We start from the raw sequence: 26,534 nt of genomic DNA on the forward strand, positions 1-26,534 counted from the left end.
GTGAAACTTTTGTGTTGAAGTTTTGTAGGTGAAGCTTTTGTGGGTGAAGTTTTGTGGGTCAAGCTTTTGTGGGTCAAGCTTTTGTATGTGAAGCTTTGTGGGTCAAGCTTTTGTAGGTGAAGCTTTTGTGGGTCAAGCTTTTATGGGTCAAGTTTTTGTTGGGTACCATGAATTGATTTTGTTTCACACTATCTTGATCAAGATAGCGTGAAGCTTTTGAGAATTTGTAGTTATCCTCCATTGATGAAGCTTTTGTTGGTGAAGCTTTGGAGTTGAAGCTTTCGTTGAATTTCCCTTTTGTTTTTTTTTTGGGAAACTAGAAATTTGAAAATGTGGGAGAGACAACATATACAAATTTTGCTTCCACACTATTGAGCAAGAAATTGTGATGCAAGCCACACCTTGTAGTAGTCGAAGGTTTGGATGAACCATATAAATTGAATTTGCTTCTAACAGTCTTGAATTTGCTTCGAAGGTTTGAGAATTGTAGTTGCCCTCCATTGATGAAGCTTTTGTTGGCACCATAAATTGGTTTTGCTTCACACTGTCTTGATCAAGAGTGTGTGAAGCTTTTGAGAATTGTGGTTGAACTCCTTTGATGAAGCTTTTGTTGGCACCATAAATTGGTTTTGCTTCGCACTGTCTTGATCAAAAGTGTGTGAAGCTTTTGAGAATTGTGGTTACCCTCCATTGATGAAGTTCTTGTTGGCACCATAAATTGATTTTGCTTCACACTGTCTTGATCAAGAGTGTGTGAAGCTTTTGAGAATTATGGTTGCCCTCCATTGATGAAGCTCTTGTTGGCACCATAAATTGGTTTTGCTTCACACTGTCTTGATCAAGAGTGTGTGAAGCTTTTGGGAATTGTAGTTGAACTCCTTTGATGAAGCTCTTGTTGGCACCATAAATTGGTTTTGCTTCACACTGTCTTGATCAAGAGTGTGTGAAGCTTTTGAGAATTGTGGTTACCCTCTATTGATGAAGCTCTTGTTGGCACCATAAATTGGTTTTGCTTCACACTGTCTTGATCAAGAGTGTGTGAAGCTTTTGAGAATTGTGGTTACCCTCTATTGATGAAGCTCTTGTTGGCACCATAAATTGGTTTTGCTTCACACTGTCTTGATCAAGAGTGTGTGAAGCTTTTGAGACTTATAGTGTTTGCATTGTTACAGAGGGGAAATGTTTGAAGCAGATGCAAGAGGGTTGAATAGCTTGATATTCGTATGCTATGCACTGAAGTTGTTGTTGGCTTGCAATAAGACTTTGTTGGTGACTATAACTCTTGTTGGGCATAAGTGCTCCCTTAGTTGAGTTGTCAAGCTTGAGGGTTTTTGATTATTTGTGAATGCTAGGAGTTCACATGTACAAGTTGTACCACTCGTCTTCTGGTAGGTGGAATGAATGGTGAGTTGCTTTCATCACTTGGTTGGTGGTACGAAGGTGAGTTCCTTCATCACCTTTCATCACATTTCATCACCTAGTTGGTAGCACGAGGATGAGTTCCTTCTTCCTCTGTTTGGTGGCATGAATGGCAAGTTACCAAATGATATTAGAGTACGGGTCGTACATTTCATCACCTGGTTGGTGGCATGAGTGGCAAGTTGCCAAATGATATTAGAGTACGGGTTATACATTTCATCACCTGGTTGGTGGCATGAAGGAGAGTACGGGTTGTACATTTCATCACATGGTTGGTGGCATGAATGGCAAGTTGCCAAATGATATTAGAGTACGGGTTGTACATTTCATCACCTGATTGGTGGCATGAAGATGAGTTCCTTCTTCACCTGGTTGGTGGTATGAGTGGCAAGTTGCCAAATGATATTAGAGTACAAGTTGTACATTTCATCACCTGGTTGATGGCATGAAGGAGAGTACGGGTTGTACATTTCATCACCTGGTTGGTGGCATGAAGATGAGTTCCTTCTTCACCTGGTTGGTGGTATGAGTGGCAAGTTGCCAAATGATATTAGAGTACAAGTTGTACATTTCATCACCTGGTTGGTGGCATGAAGGAGAGTACGGGTTGTACATTTCATCACCTGGTTGGTGGCATGAAGATAAGTTCCTTCTTCACCTGGTTGGTGGTATGAGTGGCAAGTTGCCAAATGATATTAGAGTACAGGTTGTACATTTCATCACCTGATTAGTGGCATGAAGGAAAGTATGGGTTGTGTTGGAAATGTGCCCTAAAATCAATCATATGATGATACTTTACGGACATTTCACATGTTAAACTAATCTAGTTTAATATCAAGGGTAAAGATTATTGTTTGAGCCGTCTCATATAAATGTTATACGCTTAAACGATAAGTCCAAGGAATATGTGATTGGGAGAATGCGATCTAAAGAAGTTAGATTCATGAGACCATTCTTTCGTAGACACATCCTAAACGTTCCTGATCATAGGATTGCCAATTGGGCATTGACAGTCCGTTAAGATCAGTACGTGCTGTGTCTTCTCTCAAGGAGAGTGACTAGTCTCCAGTTATTGGTGTGTGTGACATCAAGACAAGTACGTAGGTGCTCAATAGAGAATGAGTTCACTGAACACGATCAACGAAGAGTTCTCATACTCATGTCACATGAGAACTCATGGTTGGGATAATGCAAAGTAGTCATTTGACCTGAGGCATCATAGTTGTCTTGTGGTTAGGTCCTTGATCTTTGATTATGTCAAAGTCACCCCATCCGCGGGTGTCCACGGCATCGTCGGGGTTAAGCCACTTAGCCATGGAGGCAAGTGAATGCGCAACAAGGGATCTCTAACCTTCAAACCGTTTGGGGGAGAATACTCTATGATATGATTAAGAATCTCTGGGCAGAGTATGAATGAGATTTAGGAAGTCGTTCCAAATCACATTCAAGGTAATCAAATAAGCACACGAATCACATTGGATAGTAGACATGAATAAACTATCAAACCAAACAATGTGGTCAAAAGTATTGTATTAGAGAAATACCGTATTGCATTTGTAATCCTAAACTGAATAGGTTCTCCACCTCTTCTGATTAGCTTGGGTAACCATGATATGCTGCTAGGTGTCACTCATGGTTTGTGGAAACCCTAAACGTGTATAATCACCAAAGGGAGAATTGAAAGTAAGTTTCAATTCACAATCGATTTGAAATGGTTTTAATCGCCCACTGCCTTGCTAAAAAGAACCTAATGGATCGTACACCGTGTAAGGTGGAGATTGAAGAAACAATGGAGATGAGTAAGAATAATTAAATGGTTTAATTATTTATGGCAAGGATTAATTAATATGTTAATTAATCAAACGAATAAGTTCGTTAAAGACCTCGGGATAGTTTTGGACCTTAAGGCCCAATGGGCTTCGAACGTCAAGCCCATTGACTTAAGTTGTATGACAACTTAATGAATAATGATTCACAAATGCCTAATTAGCCCAATACTACCCTAAGGCCGGCCATTTAGAGATGGAGTGAGTTTTGGACTTATTTACAAGTTTGCCACTCCAATGAATTAAGGTATAAATATGACTTTATAGCCAAAATTCATTTAGGGTTTTCTTTTGGGGAAAGGATGAGAACATAAGCTCTCCTTTCTCTCTAAAGTGGCCGGCCTCCTTGGAGGGTTTAGCTAGCAATCCTACTACTCCAAGGTCACTCATTTCTTCTCCAATCTAACCTTGGTGAAGAGACTTAGAGGTTCTCAATTTTGGGAACTTGGAGAACCATTTCATCCATCCAAATCCATAGATCTAAGATGCAAGGAATGAAGGCCCTCTCTTTGGGTGATTAGCCTTTGCTTATGTAAAGAGGAATCTACAAAGGTATAATTTCTCAACTAACAAATGTTGTTTTAAGTTGAATCAAGGTTCACCAATCTACTAGGCTTTGAATTTGATGGGTAATGTTTTGTTTTTGAGTGCATACAAGCATGATTCCGCCTTTAAATTTGTTAATTGCATGCTATAGATGTTGCTCAAATGAACATGTTTTTCACAAAATCTCCTTCAAGTGGTATCAGAGCCTAGGTCTAGTAGTTGGTGAATCCCTTTGGGTTTTGTAGTTCATAGTCTTTGATTCAAATGTTGTAATATGTTACAAGCTTTATTCTTGCTTCTTTGAATGTAAATTTTGTTAGAAAATTTGCCATCTCAAATGTTGTAGATGTAGTTCATATGAGCATGAATATTGGAGCTAAAATTTGGTGCCATGTTTTTGGGAATTTTCGGCCAAATCCAAAAGGTGGATTTTTGGGTTCTTGTTTGACTTGTTAAAAGTGTTTTCAAGTAACTTTTGGAACCCCTATGTAACCTAGTTTGGTTATATGTTATTTCCCTTAAGTTTGAGTGTTTTTTGGGATGTCTTTGGATGAAAAATGTTCATGAAGTTTTTATGGGTTTTTCATGAATGTTCTTCATTGTTCTTGACATTTTAGCCAAGAACAAAAAGTTTGGTGTTTTGATTCAAAGTTTTGATTTATTTCATAAAGTCTTTGTTTTGTACTTTATCAAATGTTTTAATGTGATTAAAATTTTGAAAGGTGATAGAAATGGTGATGAGTGTGTAAAAAGTACTTCTCTTACACACACACCACTTGCATGAATTTATGTCACACACACCACTTGCATGGTTTTATGACTTTGTTGAAAAATTTCAAAATTTTGCATTCCTCACTCTCTCTAAAACCGGCCACCCTACAAGTGGGGTGCTTTTGAGGCTTTTATGCAATTACATAAAGTTTTGGTACTTTTGTGTAATTTGTAGTTTGACCCAAAAGTTTACGTATTTACGTAAAGGTCCAAAATCATTAAAGGACAAATTGTTTTGTTCCTTTAATGATGTTTTTCAATTTGTTGAATTTTTTGGTTCTAGTTGTAATTACATGAAGTAGTGGATTTTTGTGTTTTTACAAAATGAGCTCAAAAGTTTAAGTTTTGCAACATAGCCCAAAAAGTTGAGGTTATTGCATTTTGGCCCAAATTAGGTTGAGAACAAAATGGTTTTGTCTCTTTAAATGAGAATTGGATTTTCATTTCATTTAGCTCCATTTAAATCAATTTTATGGATACAAAAACCAAATGAAAATGTTGCATTCAATTTAATTAGTTAAAGTGTTAATTAATTAAAGGGTGATTATAAACCTAAGCCTACGATAATTGAGCTATGTGAAAGGCTATTTCAAATTTGTTTGAACCATGGGAATGTGTAGATTAGATTTTGGTTGTAATTTGATTTGATCAAATGTTGTAAAAGAGCATAAGCTCTTCTTTACTTTAAAGTAATTTGTTTTATTCAAATGTTGTAAAGAGCATAAGCACATCTTTACTTTGAAGTACTCCTTTCTTGTATTATTTGATATGCATGAAAATGGAGTAGAGGGTCCAACGCCCCTAAGACAACATGCCTTAATGTGATTAAACGTGTAACTAAAATCAATCACCATCCCTAGATCGAGATTCAACACTAGGCTCGTGTTGAATCTAAACAAAGGTTCATAGTCATCCTAAGGCCCTAAGGCAACTATATAGTCCATCAAATGAATGCAAAGTTTATGTTAGTAGTATCATATACTCTTACTTTAAAAACCGTTTTATAAGCATAGTGGGAGTATTATATACAACTAAATTCAATCAAATGGACCAATAGTTGTAATAGGACCAAAATTGTTTTAATAAAGATTAAAATGAATATTTATATGTGATGAGACCTAAAAACCCTCAACCAAACCATTATTAAGTTGAGAAGCATGAGAGTGCTTTGAACACTCTTTCGTGGCCTTCCACTGTGGTAGGCTCCGATCGTTTGTGACTCGTACACCGGCTTCACCCTATCATGGGGGAGTACAAAGTGCGTGCTTACACTCAGGAGGAGTCTATATGCATACTTGATGTTGTGAAAGGTAGGCAACGAGAATAGCCAACATCATATCATTGTGAGGTTGTTCTTGAACCCCTACCCGAACTTGCATGGTGGGAATGACTTAACTAAGTGCAATGGAGCCAACATCATATCATTGTGAGGCTACATTCTCTAGAGGCCAAATAAGATGGGTACTTGCAAGAGATGCAAATGAGTAAGCGTACTCTCTTATTATTATTAATGCTAGCCAACATCATATCATTGTGAGGTGGGCTTGGTAATAGTGAGTCTCCCATACCCTACTAAGAGTTATCTCCAAAACTCTCGAATTCCAATGAGGGATATGGAATTTGCCAAAAATAGTGGGTGGTGCTATTTGATTTAAAGACCCGAATCAAATGGCTTAAAACCAATCAATTTATATTCGTTATGTATTTGTTTACCAATATATTTGCAAACGCTATCCAAAACTTGACTAAGAAAAGTCGAATGCTTTAGTTTCCGGACTTGGTACAACAATCCCAAAGATTGTCTTAAATGGATTGTATATGTACCTAAGTAGTCTCATCCTCACAATCTTTTTATTGATAATGTACCATTGGAAGAACATGTTAGATAAGTCTATCATAAAGAGGACAACACTTTTAAAGTCATAATTCTTCAATTACAAATCGTTGTATGAAGAAATAAGAGTTGCTTTGAACAACCCTTAACTAACGCAAACATTAGTACTTGTTTCTTTGTTACATGAACAAGGAACTTAAGAAGAAAGCACAAAGGCATGGACACTTTATGTGCCATGATTCTTCACTTACAAATTGTTGTATGAAGAAATGAGAGTTGCCTTGAACAACTCTTGAAAGTTTGTAATTATGTTTAGAACATAACGGTTGTTTGACAAAAATAGTCCATCAACATGGACTTATGATGATTTTGAATCATTGAGTGTTGAAGTGATAAACCACTTAACGAGACGGAAACTAGGCTAGGACTTCACCTTTATGTCCCTATCCTAATGGTTCACTAAGTTTATTGTAAACTATGTAGTGAACAATAAACACATGCTCTCCAAAATGTTTGATGTGTATAACACAATTGAAATAAGTTTCAAGAGAGATAGTGGGAGTTTAGGGACCATGACTATTGTAGTCGAAGGAGAAGTCAAATGAAGAAGATAAAATTAACTCCAAGGGAACAAACTTTCTTTATGAAAGGATGGACATTGGAAGGGGTATTTGCAAGAAATGTCTTGCAAGTGTCAAGAACACACCTTTTGAAGGTGTTGTAAATTGTTCTTGAAAAGTTCAAAACAGTTGGTTCTTCTACTTGAATGCTTGATTCAGTATTAGTAACTATGTTTTACAATCGTTGTAAAAGTGTGGCTAATAAAAAGTAAAAGATTAATGAGAGAAGAGAAAGTACTTCACATTCGGAATGTGAATCAAATGTAGATCTCTGCAAAAGCAGATGGTACTTACTTCCTCATATGAACTACCAAAGAAATTGGAAAAACCAAAGATTGTCTTTACATTCCAATTTTAAGGAACTTAATTCCATCACTATAAGGGATGGATGAATGTTTTGTTTGACAAAACATTGTTCTTTATTAATGAATGATTAGATTATTGTAATCTAATTGATTGTCTCTATAGTAGAGATGATATGGTAGTGTTAACTGTTTAGAATATAACGATGCTTAAAACCCAAAAGGTTGCAAGGTAGTGACTAATCCCAACTGAGTTGTGATACCTTAAAAACATAAAATACGAGTTGATCATAGATGGATGCTTTGGATCATTAGATCCGGATCTAATACCTTCTCATTAAAATTGTATAGAGGCGAAATGTTCGAATCTTTATTCTTTTTGAAAGGAAGAAAGAATCACAAAGTTGTTGAGGTTAATTCACTTAGATGTTAGTGGCACTTGTCCACAACATAATACTACTCATGTTGTATGACATTCACCGAAGATCACTCTCGGTTGGACTATAGTTTATTTTGAATAAACACAAGTCCGAATACTTTGCAAAAGGTCTCAAAGAATTCAAGAAATGTAAGTTGATGAGTAAGACGTCTAAAGTATTTGCCTCCTTAGATTTGATTCAAGGAAATATAACACTTTAGAACAGTTTCCTTGAAAAATATCAAGGAAAGAAACATCAAAAGATAATGGATTTCTCCATTAGGAGAAGAACGAACATGAATAAGATTTAGTTCGTTGGATATTATCAATTGCCCATATATAGGATATATACTTCTAAGACAATATAATTGTCAATTAGAAGATCTTCCAAAATTTTCATGACTCCATAGGATGTAGTTGGAAAGAAAGACAAATCTTAATCATGTTAAGATTTGGGGTTGTGTGCTAATAAGCAATATTTGTTTGAGAATTATCTTGTGGGTATCCTTAAATTAACATTTGGATATCACTTCTATAAACCAACTAACAAATGTTGTTTGTTGGGTAGTTCATTGTAATCCTACACCAGGATTTGCCTAAGATAGAGCAAATGAACGAGAGATAGAACTCAAAGAATGGGTTCTTTGAGAAACCAGATAGTGATCAACAAATATAACAACCTAGTTCCTACACCACAAGCTCCAAGGTAGTCAAGAATGATTTATAAACCGTCTCAGTTGAATGGTTTGAACTTTATGACTATGTCATAGAGTTACACCTCTTAATTCGAAAGAAATAAGAATGAAAATCCTTATGACTACATTGAGTGTATATACGATATATAATCAAGGAAATGGTAAAGTACCATTTGACCCGAAATAATGAAACCTCCATAGCTAATTGGTAGCTTAAGGTGACTACAATCAAAGAGAATTGTTGACTTTGAAGAAACCATCTTTGACGTAGTCTTAGTTTCAATTAATTCGAAGATTGCTAGCTACAACTAAATGGTGATTCAATGTTTGGACATAATATGGGTTTCCGAAACCATTATTAAGATAGTCTTGATAATATATGTCTAAAATTATAAATCACAAGACATGTAAGTTGTAGAGATCCATCCATCATGAATCTTAGCAAGCTAGTGGGAGCTATAAACGTCTTATGAGAGAAAGATCAAATCGTTTGATTTCTCATAAAGATATAAATGAATCTTTTGTTTACTAGGTTTATAAAAGATTAGTGAGAGTTAATCATGTTCCTAAATTTGAATATATATATACACAAATATATGATATATTAATTTTGGAAATGAAAAGAATACTTCTTCGTTAAAAGTTATGACTTTAAAACATTATAGGAAGATAGAATGTATATGGGAGACATAGTCTATATACATGGGATGGAAATCTATATTGATAGATTTTAGGATATAATTGGATTATATCAAGCCCTAAATATAGACAAAAGATGATAGGAAGTTTCTCATATGATGATGAACTTCAATAAAAAATGACAACTCTAGTGAGACTAAGAAGTTGCTTTTCTCAAAGAGAACGTACTCTTTGACTCCCACAGAAATAATGCGTAAATAGAATCCTTTATGCATACGCAGAAAGGTGATTTATGTATTTCATATTGTATGAAAAACATTGATATGAATTGTACCTAGAACGGTACAAGACGATATCAGTGCAAGCCCAGTATCAGAACCATGGCAACTGTCAAGTGAGTCTTTAAGTTTTTAAGAAATACTAAAGGATATATTCCTCAAAGATCGATGAAGAATTAGAGTAACGTAATGGAAGTGTAAATGTATTAGATTATGAATCTAATCCATCATTGGATGTTTCTTCATTATGAATAAAGAGATAAACAAATATCTCTTTATTATGACTAAAGAGATATTTGGATGGAAACATTAAAGTAATGACTTTAGTGTGTTCCATTATGAATGCAAAATATATTGCCATATAGAAGTTTACAACAATGTTGTTTGGATGGGAAAGTTCATTTATGAACTCTCTATTCGGTTCCAACTAGAAAGTGTCTGACACTAATGGGGCGATAGCTCAAGCCAGGGAATCAAGGTCTCATCACGATCCGAACTCAAATGAGAGACTGAACCACATGATTAAGAATCATGTATAATGGTGACGTCGTTATTCTCAAGGTTGCTTCTATGGATAACATATAGATATCCATTGTATAAGCCTACTACTTAGCCATTTATGAAATGACTACAGAAGAGGTATCATCACTGATGACCAAGCTGATTGGCTCTAGTGCAAGTGGGAAATTGTTGGAAATGTGCCCTAAAACCAATCATATGATGATACTTTATGGACATTTCACATGTTAAACTAATCTAGTTTAATATCAAGAGCAAAGATTATTGTTTGAGCCGTCTCATATAAATGTTATACGCTTAAACGATAAGTCCAAGGAATATGTGATTGGGAGAATGCGATCTAAAGAAGTTAGATTCATGAGACCATTCTTTCGTAGATACATCCTAAATGTTCCTGATCATAGGATTGCCAATTGAGCATTGACAGTCCGTTAAGATCAGTACGTGCTGTGTCTTCTCTCAGGAAGAGTGACTAGTCTCGAGTCATTGGTGTGTGTGACATCAAGATAAGTACGTAGGTGCTCAATAGAGAATGAGTTCACTGAACACGATCAACGAAGAGTTCTCATACTCATGTCACATGAGAACTCATGGTTGGGATAATGCAAAGTAGTCCTTTGACCTGAGGCATCATAGTTGTCTTGTGGTTAGGTCCTTGATCTTTGATTATGTCAAAGTCACCCCATCCGCAGGTGTCCACGGCATCGTCGGAGTTAAGCCACTTAGCCATGGAGGCAAGTAAATGCGCAACAAGGGATCTCTAACATTCAAACCGTTTGGGAGAGAATACTCTATGATATGATTAAGAATCTCTGGGCAGAGTATGAATGAGATTTAGGAAGTCGTTCCAAATCACATTCAAGGTAATCATATAAGCACACGAATCACATTGGATAGTAGACATGAATAAACTATCAAACCAAACAATATGGTCAAAAGTATTGTATTAGAGAAATACCGTATTGCATTTGTAATCCTAAACTGAATAGGTTCTCCACCTCTTCTGATTAGCTTGGGTAACCATGATATGCTGCTAGGTGTCACTCATGGTTTGTGGAAACCCTAAACGTGTATAATCACCAAAGGGAGAATTGAAAGTAAGTTTCAATTCACAATCGATTTGAAATGGTTTTAATCGTCCACTGCCTCGCTAAAAGGAACCTAATGGATCGTACATCGTGTAAGGTGGAGATTGAAGAAATAATGGAGATGAGTAAGAATAATTAAATGGTTTAATTATTTATGGCAAGGATTAATTAATATGTTAATTAATCAAACGAATAAGTTCGTTAAAGACATCGGGATAGTTTTGGACCTTAAGGCCCAATGGGCTTCGAACGTCAAGCCCATTGACTTAAGTTGTATGACAACTTAATGAATAATGATTCACAAATGCCTAATTAGCCCAATAATACCCTAAGGCCGGCCATTTAGAGATGGAGTGAGTTTTGGACTTATTTACAAGTTTGCCACTCCAATGAATTAAGGTATAAATATGACTTTATAGCCAAAATTCATTTAGGGTTTTCTTTTGGGGAAAGGATGAGAACATAAGCTCTCCTTTCTCTCTAAAGTGGCCGGCCTCCTTGGAGGGTTTAGCTAGCAATCCTACTACTCCAAGGTCACTCATTTCTTCTCCAATCTAACCTTGGTGAAGAGACTTAGAGGTTCTCAATTTTGGGAACTTGGAGAACCATTTCATCCATCCAAATCCATAAATCTAAGATGCAAGGAATGAAGGCCCTCTCTTTGGGTGATTAGCCTTTGGTTATGCAAAGAGAAACCTACAAAGGTATAATTTCTCAACTAACAAATGTTGTTTTAAGTTGAGTCAAGGTTCACCAATCTACTAGGCTTTGAATTTTATGGGTAATGTTTTGTTTTTTAATGCATACAAGCATGATTCCGCCTTTAAATTTGTTAATTGCATGCTATAGATGTTGCTCAAATGAACATGTTTTTCACAAAATCTCCTTCAGATTGTACATTTCATCACCTGGTTGGTGGCATGAAGATGAGTTCCTTCTTCACCTGGTTGGTGGTATGAGTGGCAAGTTGCCAAATAATATTAGAGTACGGATTATACATTTCATCACCTGGTTTCACCTGGTTGATGGCATGAAGGACAGTACGGGTTGTACATTTCATCACCTGGTTGGTGAGAATAAGGGAAATGTGTCTAGGCACATTGTAGCAAGTGTCGAATGACACAAAATATGTTGAACCCTTTCAAAGCATAGTTGGCTTATGTATGAATGTGTTGGAATGTATGATTGAACGAATATACTGTGAAGATGTTCGTTTATTTGTATAGTCTTGTTGACATATACTTAGACTTTGTTTCATGTTGGAAGCATTCATGTTGAAGCTTTGAACCAAGTGTTTCATTGCTTAGGAATGTAAGAAGATTATGATCGATTATCTAAATCACCTCTTTATTGAATTCATGCCAAATAGTCTTTGTTAAATAGGATGCCGAACGGCTGAAGCTTAACATTGGTACAATGTGAGTTTACTTGTAATAGTACTTCAAGTGATCAGTGTTTCATGGATGGCCAAGGGTCTTGCTATCGGAACTTCGAAGCTTGTAGGAGCCAGGGCGACTGATGCCAACAACTTCAAACGGTCCATCCCAGTTTGGACTAAGTGTTCATTCACTCGGGACTCTGTCGCAGAGTAATCTTTTCTTTAACACCCAGTCCCCCACTTTGAAAGAATGAGGTTTGACCCTTGAGTCATAGTAGTTGGAGATGCGCTGCTTGTAGGCGACATTCCTCAAGTGAGCCTGGTTTCTATGTTCCTCGACTAGATCTAAGTTGAGGGTAAGTTGTTTGTCATTTTCGCTTTGCACGTAGTTCTGGACTCGGAACGTTGCTTGCTCAAGCTCAACTGTGACACTTGCCTCTATACCAAAGGCAAGTGAGAATGGGGTTTCTCTTGTTGATGTCCGATATGAAGTGCAGTATGACCAAAGAACTTGAGGTACAAATTTTAGCCAACAACCTTTAGCCTTGTCTAAGCTGGTTTTCAAAGTTCGTTTAATTATTTTGTTGATGGCTTCAACTTATCCATTAGATTGGGGATGAGCTGGGGAGGCAAAACATAAGTTGATGTTGAACTTAGAGCAGAACATCCTGAACTTATTGTTATCGAACTGTCGCCCGTTGTCAGTGACTATCGCATTGGGAATGCCCAATCTGCAAATGATGTTCTTGCATACGAAGTCTTCTATTTTTGCCTCAGTGATGATTGCCAAGGGTTCTACTTCGGCCCACTTTGTGAAGTAGTCAACTGCAACGATTGCATAGCGAACCTTGCCCTTCCCTGCAGGCATTGGGCCGATCAAATCAAGTCCCTATTGGGCAAAGGGCCAAGGGCTGATCATATGAGTGAGCGGCTCGGGAGGGGAGTGAGGAATAGTTGCGTAGCGTTGACACTTATCACATGAGCGGGATATTCTAACGGCATCTTGGTGGAGTGTTGGCCAGTAATATCCTTGGTGAAAAACCTTGTGTGCTAGGGATCGAGATCCAGCATGATCTCCGCAGACTCCTTCATGTATTTCCCGAATGACAGTTTCCGCCTCTGCGGGCGTAAGGCATCTTAGGTATGGTAGGTTAAAACCCCACTTGTATAGTTGGTCATTAATGATCAAGTAACGGGTAGCCTTGTATCGAATCTCCTTAGCTTGCACTTTGTCATTTGGAAGGGTGCCATGAGCAAGAAATCCATAAATCGGGGTAATCCAACTATATCCTTGTTGTAAGTTGCACACTACCGCAGCCATAGTGCTTAGTGCTGCCAACAATTCGACCTGAATTTTTCTCCCAATCTTGTCTTCCACCGCTGAGGCGAGGCGAGCCAAAGCATCTATATGGCTGTTTGCCGCTCGAGGAATTTGGGTGATCTGGTAGTGGAAGTTCTTGAGCAACAATTGTGTTTGTGCCAGATATGCTGCCATAGAGCTATCCTTAGCGTCAAATTTGTTAGTGACCTGGTTAACCACCAATTATGAGTCACTGAAGATATCAATTCGTTTAACCCCAAGGTGTTTGGCCAAACGTAAGCCTACTAAGAGGGCTTCATATTCGGCCTCATTGTTCGACGCCTTGAATTTGAAACGAAGAACATACTCCATCGCCACTTTGTCAGGGGTCGTAAGGACTAGTCCTGCTCTACAACCCTGTTGGTTGGACGAGCCATCAACATATAGACTCCATGTTGGGGCTGTTGGTTCTATTTTCTGAGCTTCCGAGGGTAATGAAACCACTTATTTAGGCATAGAAACAATGTCAACAGGATTTGTGAAGTCGGCGATGAAGTCTGCCACTGCTTGGCCCTTCTCAGCTGGCTTTGGTTGGTAGAAGATGTCAAACTCACCCAATGCTATCTCCCATTTGATCATTCGCCCAGAAGTGTCAGGACTTTGAAGTATCTGTCGAAGAGGATGATTGGTAAGCACGATGATGGAGTGTGCTTGGAAGTAAGGGCGAAGTTTTTGAGCAGACATGACCAATGCTAGAGCCAATTTCTCAATGTTGGAGTATCGTGTCTTCGCATCTTGTAAGGCTTTGCTAGCGTAGTAGACATGCCGTTCGACATTACCATCCTTTCAAATGAGAACGGAACTTACTGCTGAAGCCGATACCGACAGATATATAATGAAAGTGTCACTAACCTCTGGTTTGGAGAGCAAATGGGCTTTACTCATGTAGTCTTTGAGGTTCTTGAATGCTTCAGCACATTCATCAGTCCATGTAATGTACTTCTTACTTCCCTTAAGTTCTTTGAAGAAATGAGCACATCTGTCGATGGCCTTAGAGATGAACCTAGTTAAGCCTGCCATTTTACCAGTAAGACTCTGGATGTCTTTTGAAGTTACCGGTTCCTTCATGTCGAGGATTGCTTTGATCTTCTCAAGATTAGCCTCAATGCCCCGTTGGCTTATCATGAAGCCTAAGAATTTGCCAGAGCCTACGCCGAAGGCACATTTGTTGGGGTTCAACCTCATTCGATACCTCTTCAGAATGGTGAAAGTTTCAGATAGGTTGGTGATGCGCTGGTCAGCATGTTTGCTCTTGACTAGCATATCATCAACGTAAACTTCCATGCTCTTCCCAATCTGTTCGGCGAACATTGAATTGACCAGTCTCTGATAAGTTTCTCTTGCATTCTTTAGGCCGAAGGGCATGACTTTATAGCAATATAATCCCCTGTCAGTAGTGAAGGCTGTGTGTTCTTAGTCCGGAGGGTTCATGAGGATTTGGTTGTATCCTGAGTAAGCATTCATGAAGCTCAGGAGTTCACACCCTGTCGTAGAGTCTATAAGTCTGTTTATGAGAGGAAGAGGAAAGCTATCTTTCGGGCATCCTTTGTTTAGGTCGATGTAATCGACACACATTCTCCACAAGACCTTTTGGAGCAGGAGACTTTCCTTGGTCGGATTCTTCTTAACAAGACAACATTTGCTACCCACGTTGGATAATTGACTTCGCGGAGGAAACCTATGCCTTTGAGTTTTTCAACTTCTGCCTTCATTGCCTCGTACCGTTCAGCGTCATAAGATCTTCGCTTCTGTCTCACTGGCTTGGTCTTGGGGTCAATACTTAAGCGATGACAGATTATATCGGGAGAGATGCCTGACATGTCCTCGTATGACTAGGAGAATACCTCAGTGTTCTCTTGTAAAAAAGAGATCAATGCCAACCAAATGGGTGGTGACAAGGTGGTACCAATCTTCACTATGCGATCCGGATAATCTTTTGAGATAGAGACCTTCTCCAACTCTTTAGCGGGTTATGCTTGCTGGGTGAAAGAGTCATCTCGAGGATCGTTGGGTTGACTGTTGCCACCATGAAGATCCAAGTTGGCTTCGTCTGGGCTGGTCTTTATAACTTGGTCATGTATAGAAAGGGTTTCCTTAGGCACAGGCAGGTGTTATTGCTTGACCGAAGTGTTGTAACATGATCATGCACTAAGTTAATCTCCTCTGATGTAACCATTGCCATAGAGGGTTGGAAATTTCATCAATAACATATGTATGGATACTATGGCCTTGAGATTATTGATGCCTGTGCATCCGAAGATGACATTGTATGTCGTTGGGCAATCAACCACCAGGAAGTTAGTGGTAATGGTAGCTGTGTAAGGGTCTGTACCAATGGTGAAAGGTAAGTGTATGCTCCCCAAAGGTTGCACGATATCATCGGAGAAGCTTATCAGAGGGAAAATCGAGCGGTCGAGCAAGTGTTCAGCTACATTAAGTGCCCTGAAAGCTTCAGCAAACATGATATTGACCAAAGCCCCCGTGTCTACCAGGATTCGTTGTACTTCAAAGTTGGCTATGTGAACTTCCACGATCAGTGGGTCGTTGTGAGGGTAGATGATACCTCTTTCTTCCTCAGGGTAGAAACATATTGGATCCCAGTTAGGCTTTTGATACTTACCTCCCCTGATGTCTTCCACGTGAAACACTTGGTGGTCATACCTTAAAGCTCGTTCACTATTTTTCATGGCCCTGTTGGAAGATTTAGATATGGGTGTGCCACCACTTATGGAATATATCACATTTAGCTGGCGTTGGTTACAGTTACCCCTTACAGGGTGAAAGAGGAATTGATTAATTTTTCCTTCACATGCCAAAGCTTCAATATGATCACGAAGGGTGATACACTTCTCGCCGTCATTGCCGTTATACTCGTGGTAGCAGCAAAACATGCCCGTGTTCTTTGTGGGCTTGTAATTCGGGTGCCTCAGCTTTGGCTTCGGTATCAAGTATGCTATGCTGGGGTAAATGGCCATGCATATGGCGTTCAAAGGTGTGTATGCCTCATACCTCGGGGTAGGGGCTATCCTGACACGTGCTTGACCCACTGTGTTGACTGCATGGGGTCGGGGATTATCATGGCGATATCCTTGGTTATAACGGTAGTGTCCCTTACTCTTTTTACTAAAATGAGACTGGTGAGGATGGAAATCTTTCCCTTTGCCCTGAGATTGATATGTTTGTTGACTTGGCAAAGTATTAAGTAAGGCAGGGGGAGGCACTGCTGCCGTTTGGAAGGTCGAGGTCTTCTCATTTAGTTGGATCTGGCTTCCACTCCCTACTTGCTGATAAGGGGTGGTTGTGGGGGGTTTCCCTTGATATGTCCTTGCCTCGGCGGATGCATGGTTGTAAGCATGTGCCATCACCTCAGAGCAAGTCTTCCATGTGTTGGCATTGATCATGTACTTAAAGAAACAATCACGTAGGCCTTGAAGGCGGTCTTGTCATCTGCCTCAGCGCAGCGATAATACTCATGGCTGAAACGATCGGCATACTCTCGTAGTGACTCGTCGGGCTTCTGACGAATAGTGTACAAGTCATCTGCAGAATGCAAGCGATCGGTCTGGAAGATGTGTTGAAAGATAAACAGTTTCCTCAGTTCCTCAAATGAGTCCACTGTCTCAGGTGGAAGACAGCAATACCGGTTTAGAGCTCCGCCAGAGAGGTTAGAGGGGAAGAGAAGACATCGCTCTTCGTCGGTGTGCATCCGATATACCATGGTGGACTCAAAGAGGTTAACGTGTTCAATTGGGTCCTCTCTTCCAGTATAGAGTTGTAAACCAAGCTTTTGTTTTGTCTTTGCTTGAAGGGGGTGTCGAGGATCCTCCTTGTGAGAGGGCAGGCCTGGGTTGGTTCCAGTCAGGTATCTCGGCCTGACGTTCGGCCTTCAACTTGTTTACTTCCTCAATGAGCTGTAGGACAAGGGGGTCCTGAGTGGAGTCATGTACCATTGGGATTTTCTTTCGTAAGTCTCCATCGTCTCTTGGAAGTAGGAAAGTTTGAGCAAAGGCGTGTGATTTTTCCTTGGACTCGCCGTACTGACTTTTAGGGCGAGTCTGTCGGAATACCTCAGAGTCTCATGTACCTTCATGTTCCTCTGGGACATGTCGCTCATTTCCTAGATTGGCAGCTGGCCTGGGTCGTGGGAGGGGACCCAGTTTTTCAGAAACCCTTGGGTTATTGATCTTCGAGCATATGTGGAGGGGATTCTCTCGACGTTGCTTTAGGAAGTCTCGGCAGTCACGATAAATGGCTTTCTATCCTTCCAACCCTTCTGCAATGAGGTGTCTTCATCCACTTCTTTTGCTTCAGGTCGAAGTAGTTGGGTTGAGAGAAGTCTCATGTTGATCAATGTTTTGATGATTAAGTCGCTCCTCATCAGGGATACCCATGTCGAATGAAGGTGACCCTCTATGTTAGGGGGCACCCAGGTGATGATTGATTTCCACATGGGTAACGAGCTCGCATGTTTGAGTACGCCTAGTTTCGTGGAGCGTCTCAAAGAGCTTCTCATACTGCTCCTGGAGGACCTCATTCTTCATTGCTATCTTGTTATTTTGAGCTTCTAGCTCATCGACTTTAGCTTGAAGAGCAACCCTCTTTCCTTCATTCTTTCGTTGCTTCGCACTAGGTGTAAGAAGGGTGTCATTCTGTGTGCTGTGGCTTCCTTCGCTCCCCATGTTGGAAAGGGATGCTTGGTCAAAAAAGAGTGTACGAATGGTGGAAACCAGCTTGACAAAGCTGAAGAGAGTGGGAATACGTGTCGTTCCCACAGACGGCGCCAAATGTTGATGCACAAAATCAGCAGGGACTTTGGTACAACGGAAAATGTTAAGTTTGTGACCTTCGCTAGATTGCTCCGGTCACTAGTGTGGATAAGTATGTAAATAGATAGGGACATGGAAACAAACACAAGATGTACGTGGTTCACCCAGATTGGCTACATCCACGGAGTAGAGGAGTTCTCATTAATTGTGAAGGGTTTACACAAGTACATAGGTTCAAGCTCTCCTTTAATGAGTACTAGTGAATGATTTAGTACAAATGACATTAGGAAATATTGTGAGAGAATGATCTCTATTTATAGAAGAAAGTTTCTAGTTTCATTCTGACATTGACACGTGTCATGTTGTGATTGGCTTCTGATGTTGACACGTGTCGCGCTATGATTGGCTTCTGATGTCGACACCTGTCGCGCTGTGATTGGTCTCCTGGTTTGAGGGAAACTCTTCTGGATCCTTGAAGGTATAACGTTGACCGGTGCTCAGTAGTTTCGGGATTGGTCAAGTATGGTACAAACAAGTTATAATAATTTAGTACGAAACTCAGTAGAAGAACCAATAGCCACACTTGTCTTTGTTAAAAAAAGTTATCACTCAGTACTATGGTCTGCTAGTATTCATTTTCACTTAAAAGTAAGAGGTCTTAGGTTCGAATCTCGTGGATGGCAAATTCGATAGTAAATTAGGCTACTCATTGTCTGGTTTTGCCGAACTCCTCTTTTTAGTGTAAAAATATCGATATACTAAAAATAAAAATAAAAAAAATAAAAAATAAAAAATAAAAAATAACTTTTGGGTACGTTGCCATTTCGTGTGGCACAACCATATGGACGAAGAAAGGCCAGTGTGTCATTTGAATTTAAGCCCACAAATTGTCTCTCTCTCCTCTCTCTCTCTCTCTCTTCCGTTGTTAAACATCTGAGAACACCAATCGAAAAAGAAGAAAATAAAACATGGGAAGCTTGAGAAGAAGCTTGATCAGCCTCCACCGAGCCCTGAAATCCACCGCTTCCATCTCTCCCGCCGAAACCCATGTCAGGTATTCCCTTCTTTCATCGATTTTCTCCCTCATTTGTATTAACATTTCGTAAAGGCTGTGGCTTTATGTAGTCTGAATTTTCTCTGACTTTGTCGGGGGCGTGATTTCATTTTCCAGGTCTCAATTCGGATACGGTTTGGTTCAGCGTTCTTATTCCACCAACAATGGCAGCAATCCGGACATCGACCTCTCCACCCAAGAGAGCAAGAGGCGCCTATTTAACAGGTCTTTAACTCCATCTTCTTCTTCCTCCATTTTTCTGTTTGAGATTGCTTGTGGAGGAGAGAAAAGCTTTTTCTGATAGTCAAAAGTACTTCTAACTTGTCTAGCAGAAAAAAACTTAGAATTGCTTTTGGCTCATAGAAGCCTTTCTGGAAAAGCACCTGCCATATTCTTCTTCGGGAAGCACTTCAAAATGCTCAAGGAACACTTGAATATTTAATAAATGTTCAACTTGTTTATAATAAAAATAAAATAAAAAAAATAAAAAAAACACTTGTTACAGAAGCCGTTTAGTGCCTGATCGATAAGTGTATTTCGCCTCTGTCAATAACCCAAAAAAATGACAACTAGAAAGTAAAAACGAAATGGTTATCAAACAGACGCGTAATAATTGCTTTGTTGTTTCTGAGACAAGAATTGGTTTGGGTTGTGGAACAGATTGATATACAGGAGCAAGCAGAGAGGGTTTTTGGAGTTGGATTTGGTTCTGGGTAAGTGGGTGGAGGAGCATATCCATTCATTGGATGAACAGGGAATTAAATCTCTTGTGGATGTCCTCAACCTGGTAAATTTATTTTCACTACTGTGATCATCTCATAAGTCATACCCTTTTAAATTTTTGTGCTTTTACTTGGCTTTTGAATGCTGCTTAGTTTATAGTGTGATTAGTAGAGGAGGACTAGGCCGCATTCGAAATTTGTTCTTTGGAACTTCAGTAACAAGTTTCTAGTTTATATGTCATCCTAGACTAACTGAATATGTTGAATTTTACAAGTTTGCTTCTGTTTGTTTAGCCCTCGGCCCGCCCCTCAACCAAAAATAAAAGTATTGGATATGCATCATAAGCTTAGATTTGTTTATTCACGGTGACTCCCAGCATAAGTTAGTGCTTGATTTAACGTCTTTTGTTCATTTTAATTGTCATATTTGTGATTCGTCTGAGCAGTTGACATATAGCTCATAGGATCCAGTGCTTTGGAGAGCAGGGTGACCTGGACACAATTTGTTTTGGTCCTAGCTTCTTCAGTTATTAAATTATAAGCTTTTTTATTCACTGACATATTAGCAATAATAGTTATTCCACTTAAGAGAAAAGCGTAATGACTTTGCATTTTCGGTTGAACTGTAAACCATCAGGAGTTTTCAAGCAATTAAAATCAAATAGTTTCGTAAGAAACATAAGATGTTCTAAATCCCTGGATTGCCATCAACAGCTGAAATAACAAAGATTTAGAGTCTGTAAGTAAATACTGTGTTTCCTGTTAGCCTTGCAAATCTTAGCACCCAGTGCATGGTCAGTTCCCTATTCATGTATTTGATGTAAGATAGCCGGAGGCAAGATGTATGGTTTTTCTAGTATTGATACTATGCAAATTGCAAATTTGAATGGCAAGGGAGAGATTCTGATATCATTTTTTTTTTTGGCAACACATTCTGATATCATTTTTCCTCATACAGGAAAACCCAGATCTGTGGAAGTGGTTAATTGGCCAGGAGCAACCCCCCGAGGCACTCCAAACTAATCCTGTGAGAAATGATCTGAAAGTTCAAATTCCATATGTCGCTTGATTCTTCATGGTCTCCGTTTTCATTCAAATGATATGTTTTTGTAGGTTTTTACTGCAGTGCGTAACAAGATCACGAACAACCTGAACAGCTATGCTGCTTCTGAGACACGAGCAACACCTGGCCAGCCATGGGTTAGAGGGTGGGATGATATAAAGAAAAGCCAGGGCTGCCCTATAACGGGTAATCAGTAGCTCTGCCATTACTTTTTCAAGTTAAATTTCGAATGGTATGTTGATTGGTAATGTGTTAGCGATGAAAAATGTCGATTAGAACTTGGAATGCCTCAAGTTAAACACCGATTGGCCTCAATAAAACCAAGAGGTATTGTTGGACGTCTTCTCTCCCTCAGTTCTTATTTTCGATTGTAACATATTTTATATAGTTCATACACTTTGGCATGCTTTCCTGAATGAAAGAAAATAAGTCATGTAATCAAACGGTGCGGTTTTTATGAAACAGAGGATGAGAGATTAATCTTTTGGTTTTTTGTTCTTGTAATGGATTAGTTGTAGCCTTTGAGCAGTTTCAAACAAAACCAGCTTAAACACAGCAACTTGATCAACTGGTATTCTTGTAAGTGGATGTTTTGCTTTCCGTCCCAGACGATTGGTAACGAGTAAGAATGGACTGTCGATACCATAATGTCAATATCATTGTAACTAAAAAAATGTACTAGCAATGTGTGTGTGGTTTGAATTAGCTCTGAGAGTCCAATTAGCAGCTCGGCTTTGCGCCCAATTTACCAAAGCAAAATTACCTTTATGTCCTCATACAGTTGTCATGTGTTGTTCACGGCTCCAAGATAGATGAAAGATTGGATGAAAATTTTAAAATCTAGAGAGTTGAGGGGGGCAAATTGACAAATAGGTATAACTATAAATACATGAAAAGTCTGTGGGTGGAAACGGAAATCCGTAATCTAACTCTCTAGAAACGAGAACATTGATAAGTATCGGTTCTATCGGATATAGTGGGGACAACTTTATGCAGGTGCAACCATATCCTCAATGACCTCCACAAATCCAACCATGGCCATGTCCATGGCTTTTCTTCTCCTCCTCCTCCTCCCGACGCCACTCAATCTGCCGCTGACGACGATGATGACGGCGGTAGAGTCCGCCTCCGACGACCCGGCACCGGCGGCGTGGCCCCACCAGTTCCACTCTGTCCTCTTCATGAACAACAGCAAGGGAGCCCTGCAAGTGGTGGATCTCTGGTACGACTGGCCCAACGGCCGCAACTTCAACATAATCCAAAGCCAGCTGGGGAAGCTCACCTACGACCTCGAATGGGACAATGGCACCTCGTACATCTACACCTTGGACTCCGACAGAGAATGCAACACCATGCATTTTCCGGTTGGCATTCTCCGGCCTGATTGGCTCGACGGCGCTAATTATCTGGGTCAGCAACACGTGGACGGGTTTCTGTGCAATGTGTGGGAGAAGGTTGATTTTATTTGGTACTATGAGGACGTGCTCACCAGGAGACCTGTCCATTGGGTTTTCTATACCGGTATCAAAGTTTTTGTTGCTAATTTATGTAATTGTACTTTTGAAATCCGAATTCGCATTTCGATGGAACACCTTCGTAGCTGTTGTCCATTGGGTTTTCTTTCTTTTTTTCCTTTATAAATGATTGATGAATTAGTGGAATAATGCAGGATATACTGCTCATGTGATGACATTCGAGGTGGGAGCTGTGCTTGAGGATGCCAAGTGGGATGCTCCTGCTCATTGTTTTGGGGAGGAAAAGACTGATTCAGCACAAAGGGGGAGGTCTCCTCCACTTCTACTTGAATCTGTGACGAGTGATTATTCTCATGGCAGGCTGATGAGAGATGAAAGGAGCATTCGAAACATGGATAGCTTTTGAGTTGCTGGAACAACTATCTAATAACATAACAAAGGTTTGCATGTGGTTCAATATTTTAGTGAATATAGTATCGGGTTTTCATTCATGCCTTCTGGGTTCATCAATTGTTCTTCATCATATGAGCAAGTTGAAGTCCCTAAGCCACTTTATCCGTGCCTTAAGAAACATTGTCCAATTTCATGTCCCAAAATATGTACTTTTGACTAGTTGGTCTAGTGACATCCCTATTGGTATGTGGGGAGGAAATTCCAACCGGATTAAGTAAATCCAAATTTGTTCCATTAAATCTTAATCGGATTATCAAATTGTATACCAAATCTATCTCTTATTTATCCAATCGAATGTAGATTGAATTTGTATCAAGATCCGATTTATTGACAAGTATACTAATATGACAAATTAGTTTAGGATAATACCAGGGAGACTAAATTTGTAGAGAAAGTTTTGGAAACTAAATGATGTGTCATCAATAGGAATAAGCACGTTTATCAACGTTTAAGTAATAAACCAATCATTAACTTTCATGTCTCTTAGTTTTCAAAACTTTCTCTACAAATTTAGTCTACCTAGCATTACCCATTAGTCTATCCACACTACGTTTACATTTTATGAAAGGAAAACTAATGAAAAGAGCTTGAAAACTTTGAGTTTTAATCAAAAGGATAAAAATGTGTTGTAAATGAATAGTACCAGGAGTGATTTTTTAAAATAAAAATATTATTTTTGTTAAAAGTGAACAGTCTTCGGAGTGTCGTTAAAACTCGCTTTTATGAAATGTTGGACAACAGTGGTTGATGAATTGGGCTGTATGGGTATGGCCCAAGCCAGTACGGACCCTATTACTACATCGGCAAGTAGATGGAAGAAGTAGGACGGCACGGTGACGGCAACGTGGCAATCGTTGGTGGTAAGCTCTTGAAACAAAGCCGACGGCCGATCCTTCTCTCTCAAAATCCAGATAAACGGCCTTGATGAACCAAACCAATCCGACCCAACCCAACCCATATGATCGAACCAAAATTTCAATTTCAAATTTCAACAGAGAAGTTTAAAAATTATATAAAAAAAAAATAGGTTTATTCAGGATTTAGCAGCTGCGTGAGTTCAATCGAAATCGTACTAGTAGTAGCAGGTACTGAATTGAGATTGTAATAAAATCAAGGAAATGGTAATCGGGTCGGAGCCGGGCGGTGGGAGCTCCGATTCCGCCGGAGGATGGGGCGTGGCGCGCGGGTTGGTGGTTAAGACGCTGGTGCTGATAGGCGGAGCTCTACTGCTGAAGCGACTCACCAAGTCCACCACCCGGTGGGACCACGCCCGCCTGGTTACCCGTTCTCTTTCCGGCGAGAAGTTCTCCAAAGACCAAGCGGCCAGAGATCCTGACCACTACTTCAACATTAGGTCGGTCCCCATAAAACCCAATTGGGCCCCAATTCCTCCTTCCTTTCTTGTTCAATTCAATTGGGTTTTTTTTTGTTTCAAGGATTTTGCAGGTGAATTTTACATGATTTCGGGATTTTCTTGCAGAATGGTAACTTGCCCAGCTGCTGAAATGGTGGATGGTTCTAAGGTTTTGTACTTTGAACAAGTAAGTTTAGTTATTTGCCAAATCCAGCAACGTTTTGGCTGTAAAGTTTGGTTTTTTGTGTTAATTATAAGCTTGAATTTGTGGGGTTTTGGTTAGGCTTTTTGGAGGACTCCTCAGAAGCCGTTTCGACAAGTATGTTGTTGCCTTCAAACGTCAATTCTTGGCAAACTTACGTGCCCATTATTTTGTTATTTTGATTAAATGTTAATGCTACCTGGTTGCAGAGATTTTATATGGTGAAGCCTTGCCCGAAAGAGTTGAAATGTGATGTTGAGGTGGGTGTATAATCCGTTTCGCGGTTTAATTCCAAGAGCATGTTGTTAATGTTATTGTAATCTGTATGTAAACTTATCTTTTTTTCATTGAAAGGCAAAATTACCACCCCTCCCAGCCCTTGGGGGAGTATTCGTTAAGTAAATGTTCACTAGCTCTCTTTTACTTTATGCACTGGCATGACATGAGAATAGACTGTGAGAGATGTAAATCGCGATTCTTTGGGGTTCTGATATGTTTAATTTTTGTTAATAAGCAGCTAAGCTCATACGCAATCAGAGACGTGGAGGAGTACAAGAATTTCTGTGATCGCTCAAAGGATCAGCGACCGCTTCCTGAAGAAGTTATTGGGGTTAGTCTATTTGCATCGAAATCTCAATCTTAGCTTGTCAATGCATGCTTTTAGATTCTCTGGTATCAAAGCCACATCATTTGGTAACTTCAACCTGATATAACTTCTTCAGCATTGAACCTTTTAGAGGATAAATCTTATTTAAAAATGAAATCTAAGATCGTCTTAGTGATAACTTGGGAATTTCACAGGCCTGAATTCTTTTTAAATGCCTTATTTTCAAAACATTCATTACCAGGGACCGTTGATGTTATAACCTTGCCTGTGAGGCTTCAGGCCCAAGCTTGTGAGTAAGCACTTAAAAAATGCTCTGGAGTCGCTACTTCATCCGGGAATTAGATTGATATTTAACCATTTGAAAACATCTATAGATATGCTTTCAAAGTTTTTATTCATACTTATCTGTGTCTGCAGGACATTGCAGAGCATTTGACAACAATACATCTGAAACGTTGTGAGCGTGGGAAACGCTGCTTATATGAAGGTTCAACTCCGCCTGACAGCTTTCCAAATTCATGGGTAATTCTTTTGATCTTGATCCTTTTTTCCTTTTGTTAAGACCTTGTTCTGGGGCCATGGATAACAGTTGGTTGCTTGATAGTTGAAACTGCAATGAATCAAATGACTGTTACTCAATGATATATCGTTTTTCCCTGTTTGTTGCAGAATGGAGCAGCGTACTGTACATCGGAACTTGCAATTCATAAAAATAATGAGATACATGCCTGGGATCGGGGATTTGATGCTGATGGAAATCAGGTCGGTTTCCCTTCTCTTAGTCAGACACTCTTTAATTCCCTTACTGGATGCTGTAATGTGGTAGTGCTCACAGGAACAATTAAAAGTGCTTTGTATTGTTACAGGTTTGGGGTCCTAAGGAAGGTCCGTACGAATTCAAGCCTGTGCCGGCCTCTAGTACCAATGACATGTTTTCTTCTTTAAATTTTCCTATCCAGCAGTCTATGGAGAAAAGAATAGAGGGTTCATTTGTCTTGCAAGAATAATCGTTTATTACCTAAACGGCTATAACCATCCATGTAAATGTTCATATTTTTTGTAACTCCGCTCTCTTAATTGGTATTTCACATCAGTTACCATCTCTCACTTCTTGTGTTTCCGAGTACCTTCCTATATGTTACAAG

General features: G+C 39.4%; 3 protein-coding genes across 4 annotated transcripts; all 3 read left to right on the top strand.

The window, feature by feature from the left end:
• Window positions 1–19,325: 19,325 nt before the first annotated feature.
• On the top strand, window positions 19,326–21,783 carry LOC103448287 (succinate dehydrogenase assembly factor 2, mitochondrial-like). Its single transcript, XM_008387536.4, has 5 exons — window positions 19,326–19,513; window positions 19,631–19,738; window positions 20,174–20,300; window positions 21,194–21,262; window positions 21,349–21,783. The coding sequence occupies exons 1-5, from the start codon at window positions 19,428–19,430 to the stop codon at window positions 21,493–21,495; spliced, it is 537 nt and encodes a 178-aa protein (XP_008385758.1). The 5' UTR covers window positions 19,326–19,427; the 3' UTR covers window positions 21,496–21,783.
• Window positions 21,784–22,063: 280 nt separating this feature from the next.
• Window positions 22,064–23,542, top strand: LOC103448286 (uncharacterized protein At4g14100-like). The gene is made up of 2 exons (XM_008387535.4): window positions 22,064–22,819; window positions 22,968–23,542. The coding sequence occupies exons 1-2, from the start codon at window positions 22,312–22,314 to the stop codon at window positions 23,177–23,179; spliced, it is 720 nt and encodes a 239-aa protein (XP_008385757.1). The 5' UTR covers window positions 22,064–22,311; the 3' UTR covers window positions 23,180–23,542.
• Window positions 23,543–23,771: 229 nt separating this feature from the next.
• On the top strand, window positions 23,772–26,496 carry LOC103448285 (chromophore lyase CRL, chloroplastic-like). Of its 2 annotated transcripts, none has more exons than XM_008387533.4 (8): window positions 23,772–24,580; window positions 24,707–24,767; window positions 24,864–24,899; window positions 24,992–25,042; window positions 25,297–25,392; window positions 25,807–25,911; window positions 26,059–26,151; window positions 26,256–26,496. In XM_008387533.4, the coding sequence occupies exons 1-8, from the start codon at window positions 24,345–24,347 to the stop codon at window positions 26,394–26,396; spliced, it is 819 nt and encodes a 272-aa protein (XP_008385755.1). In that variant the 5' UTR covers window positions 23,772–24,344; the 3' UTR covers window positions 26,397–26,496. The 2 variants fall into 2 exon arrangements, with proteins under 2 accessions (XP_008385755.1, XP_008385756.1); XM_008387534.4 differs by having other exon boundaries at window positions 25,300–25,392.
• Window positions 26,497–26,534: the final 38 nt, after the last annotated feature.

This window comes from Malus domestica, chromosome 06 (genome assembly GCF_042453785.1).
Source record: "Malus domestica chromosome 06, GDT2T_hap1".
NCBI lineage: Eukaryota > Viridiplantae > Streptophyta > Magnoliopsida > Rosales > Rosaceae > Malus > Malus domestica.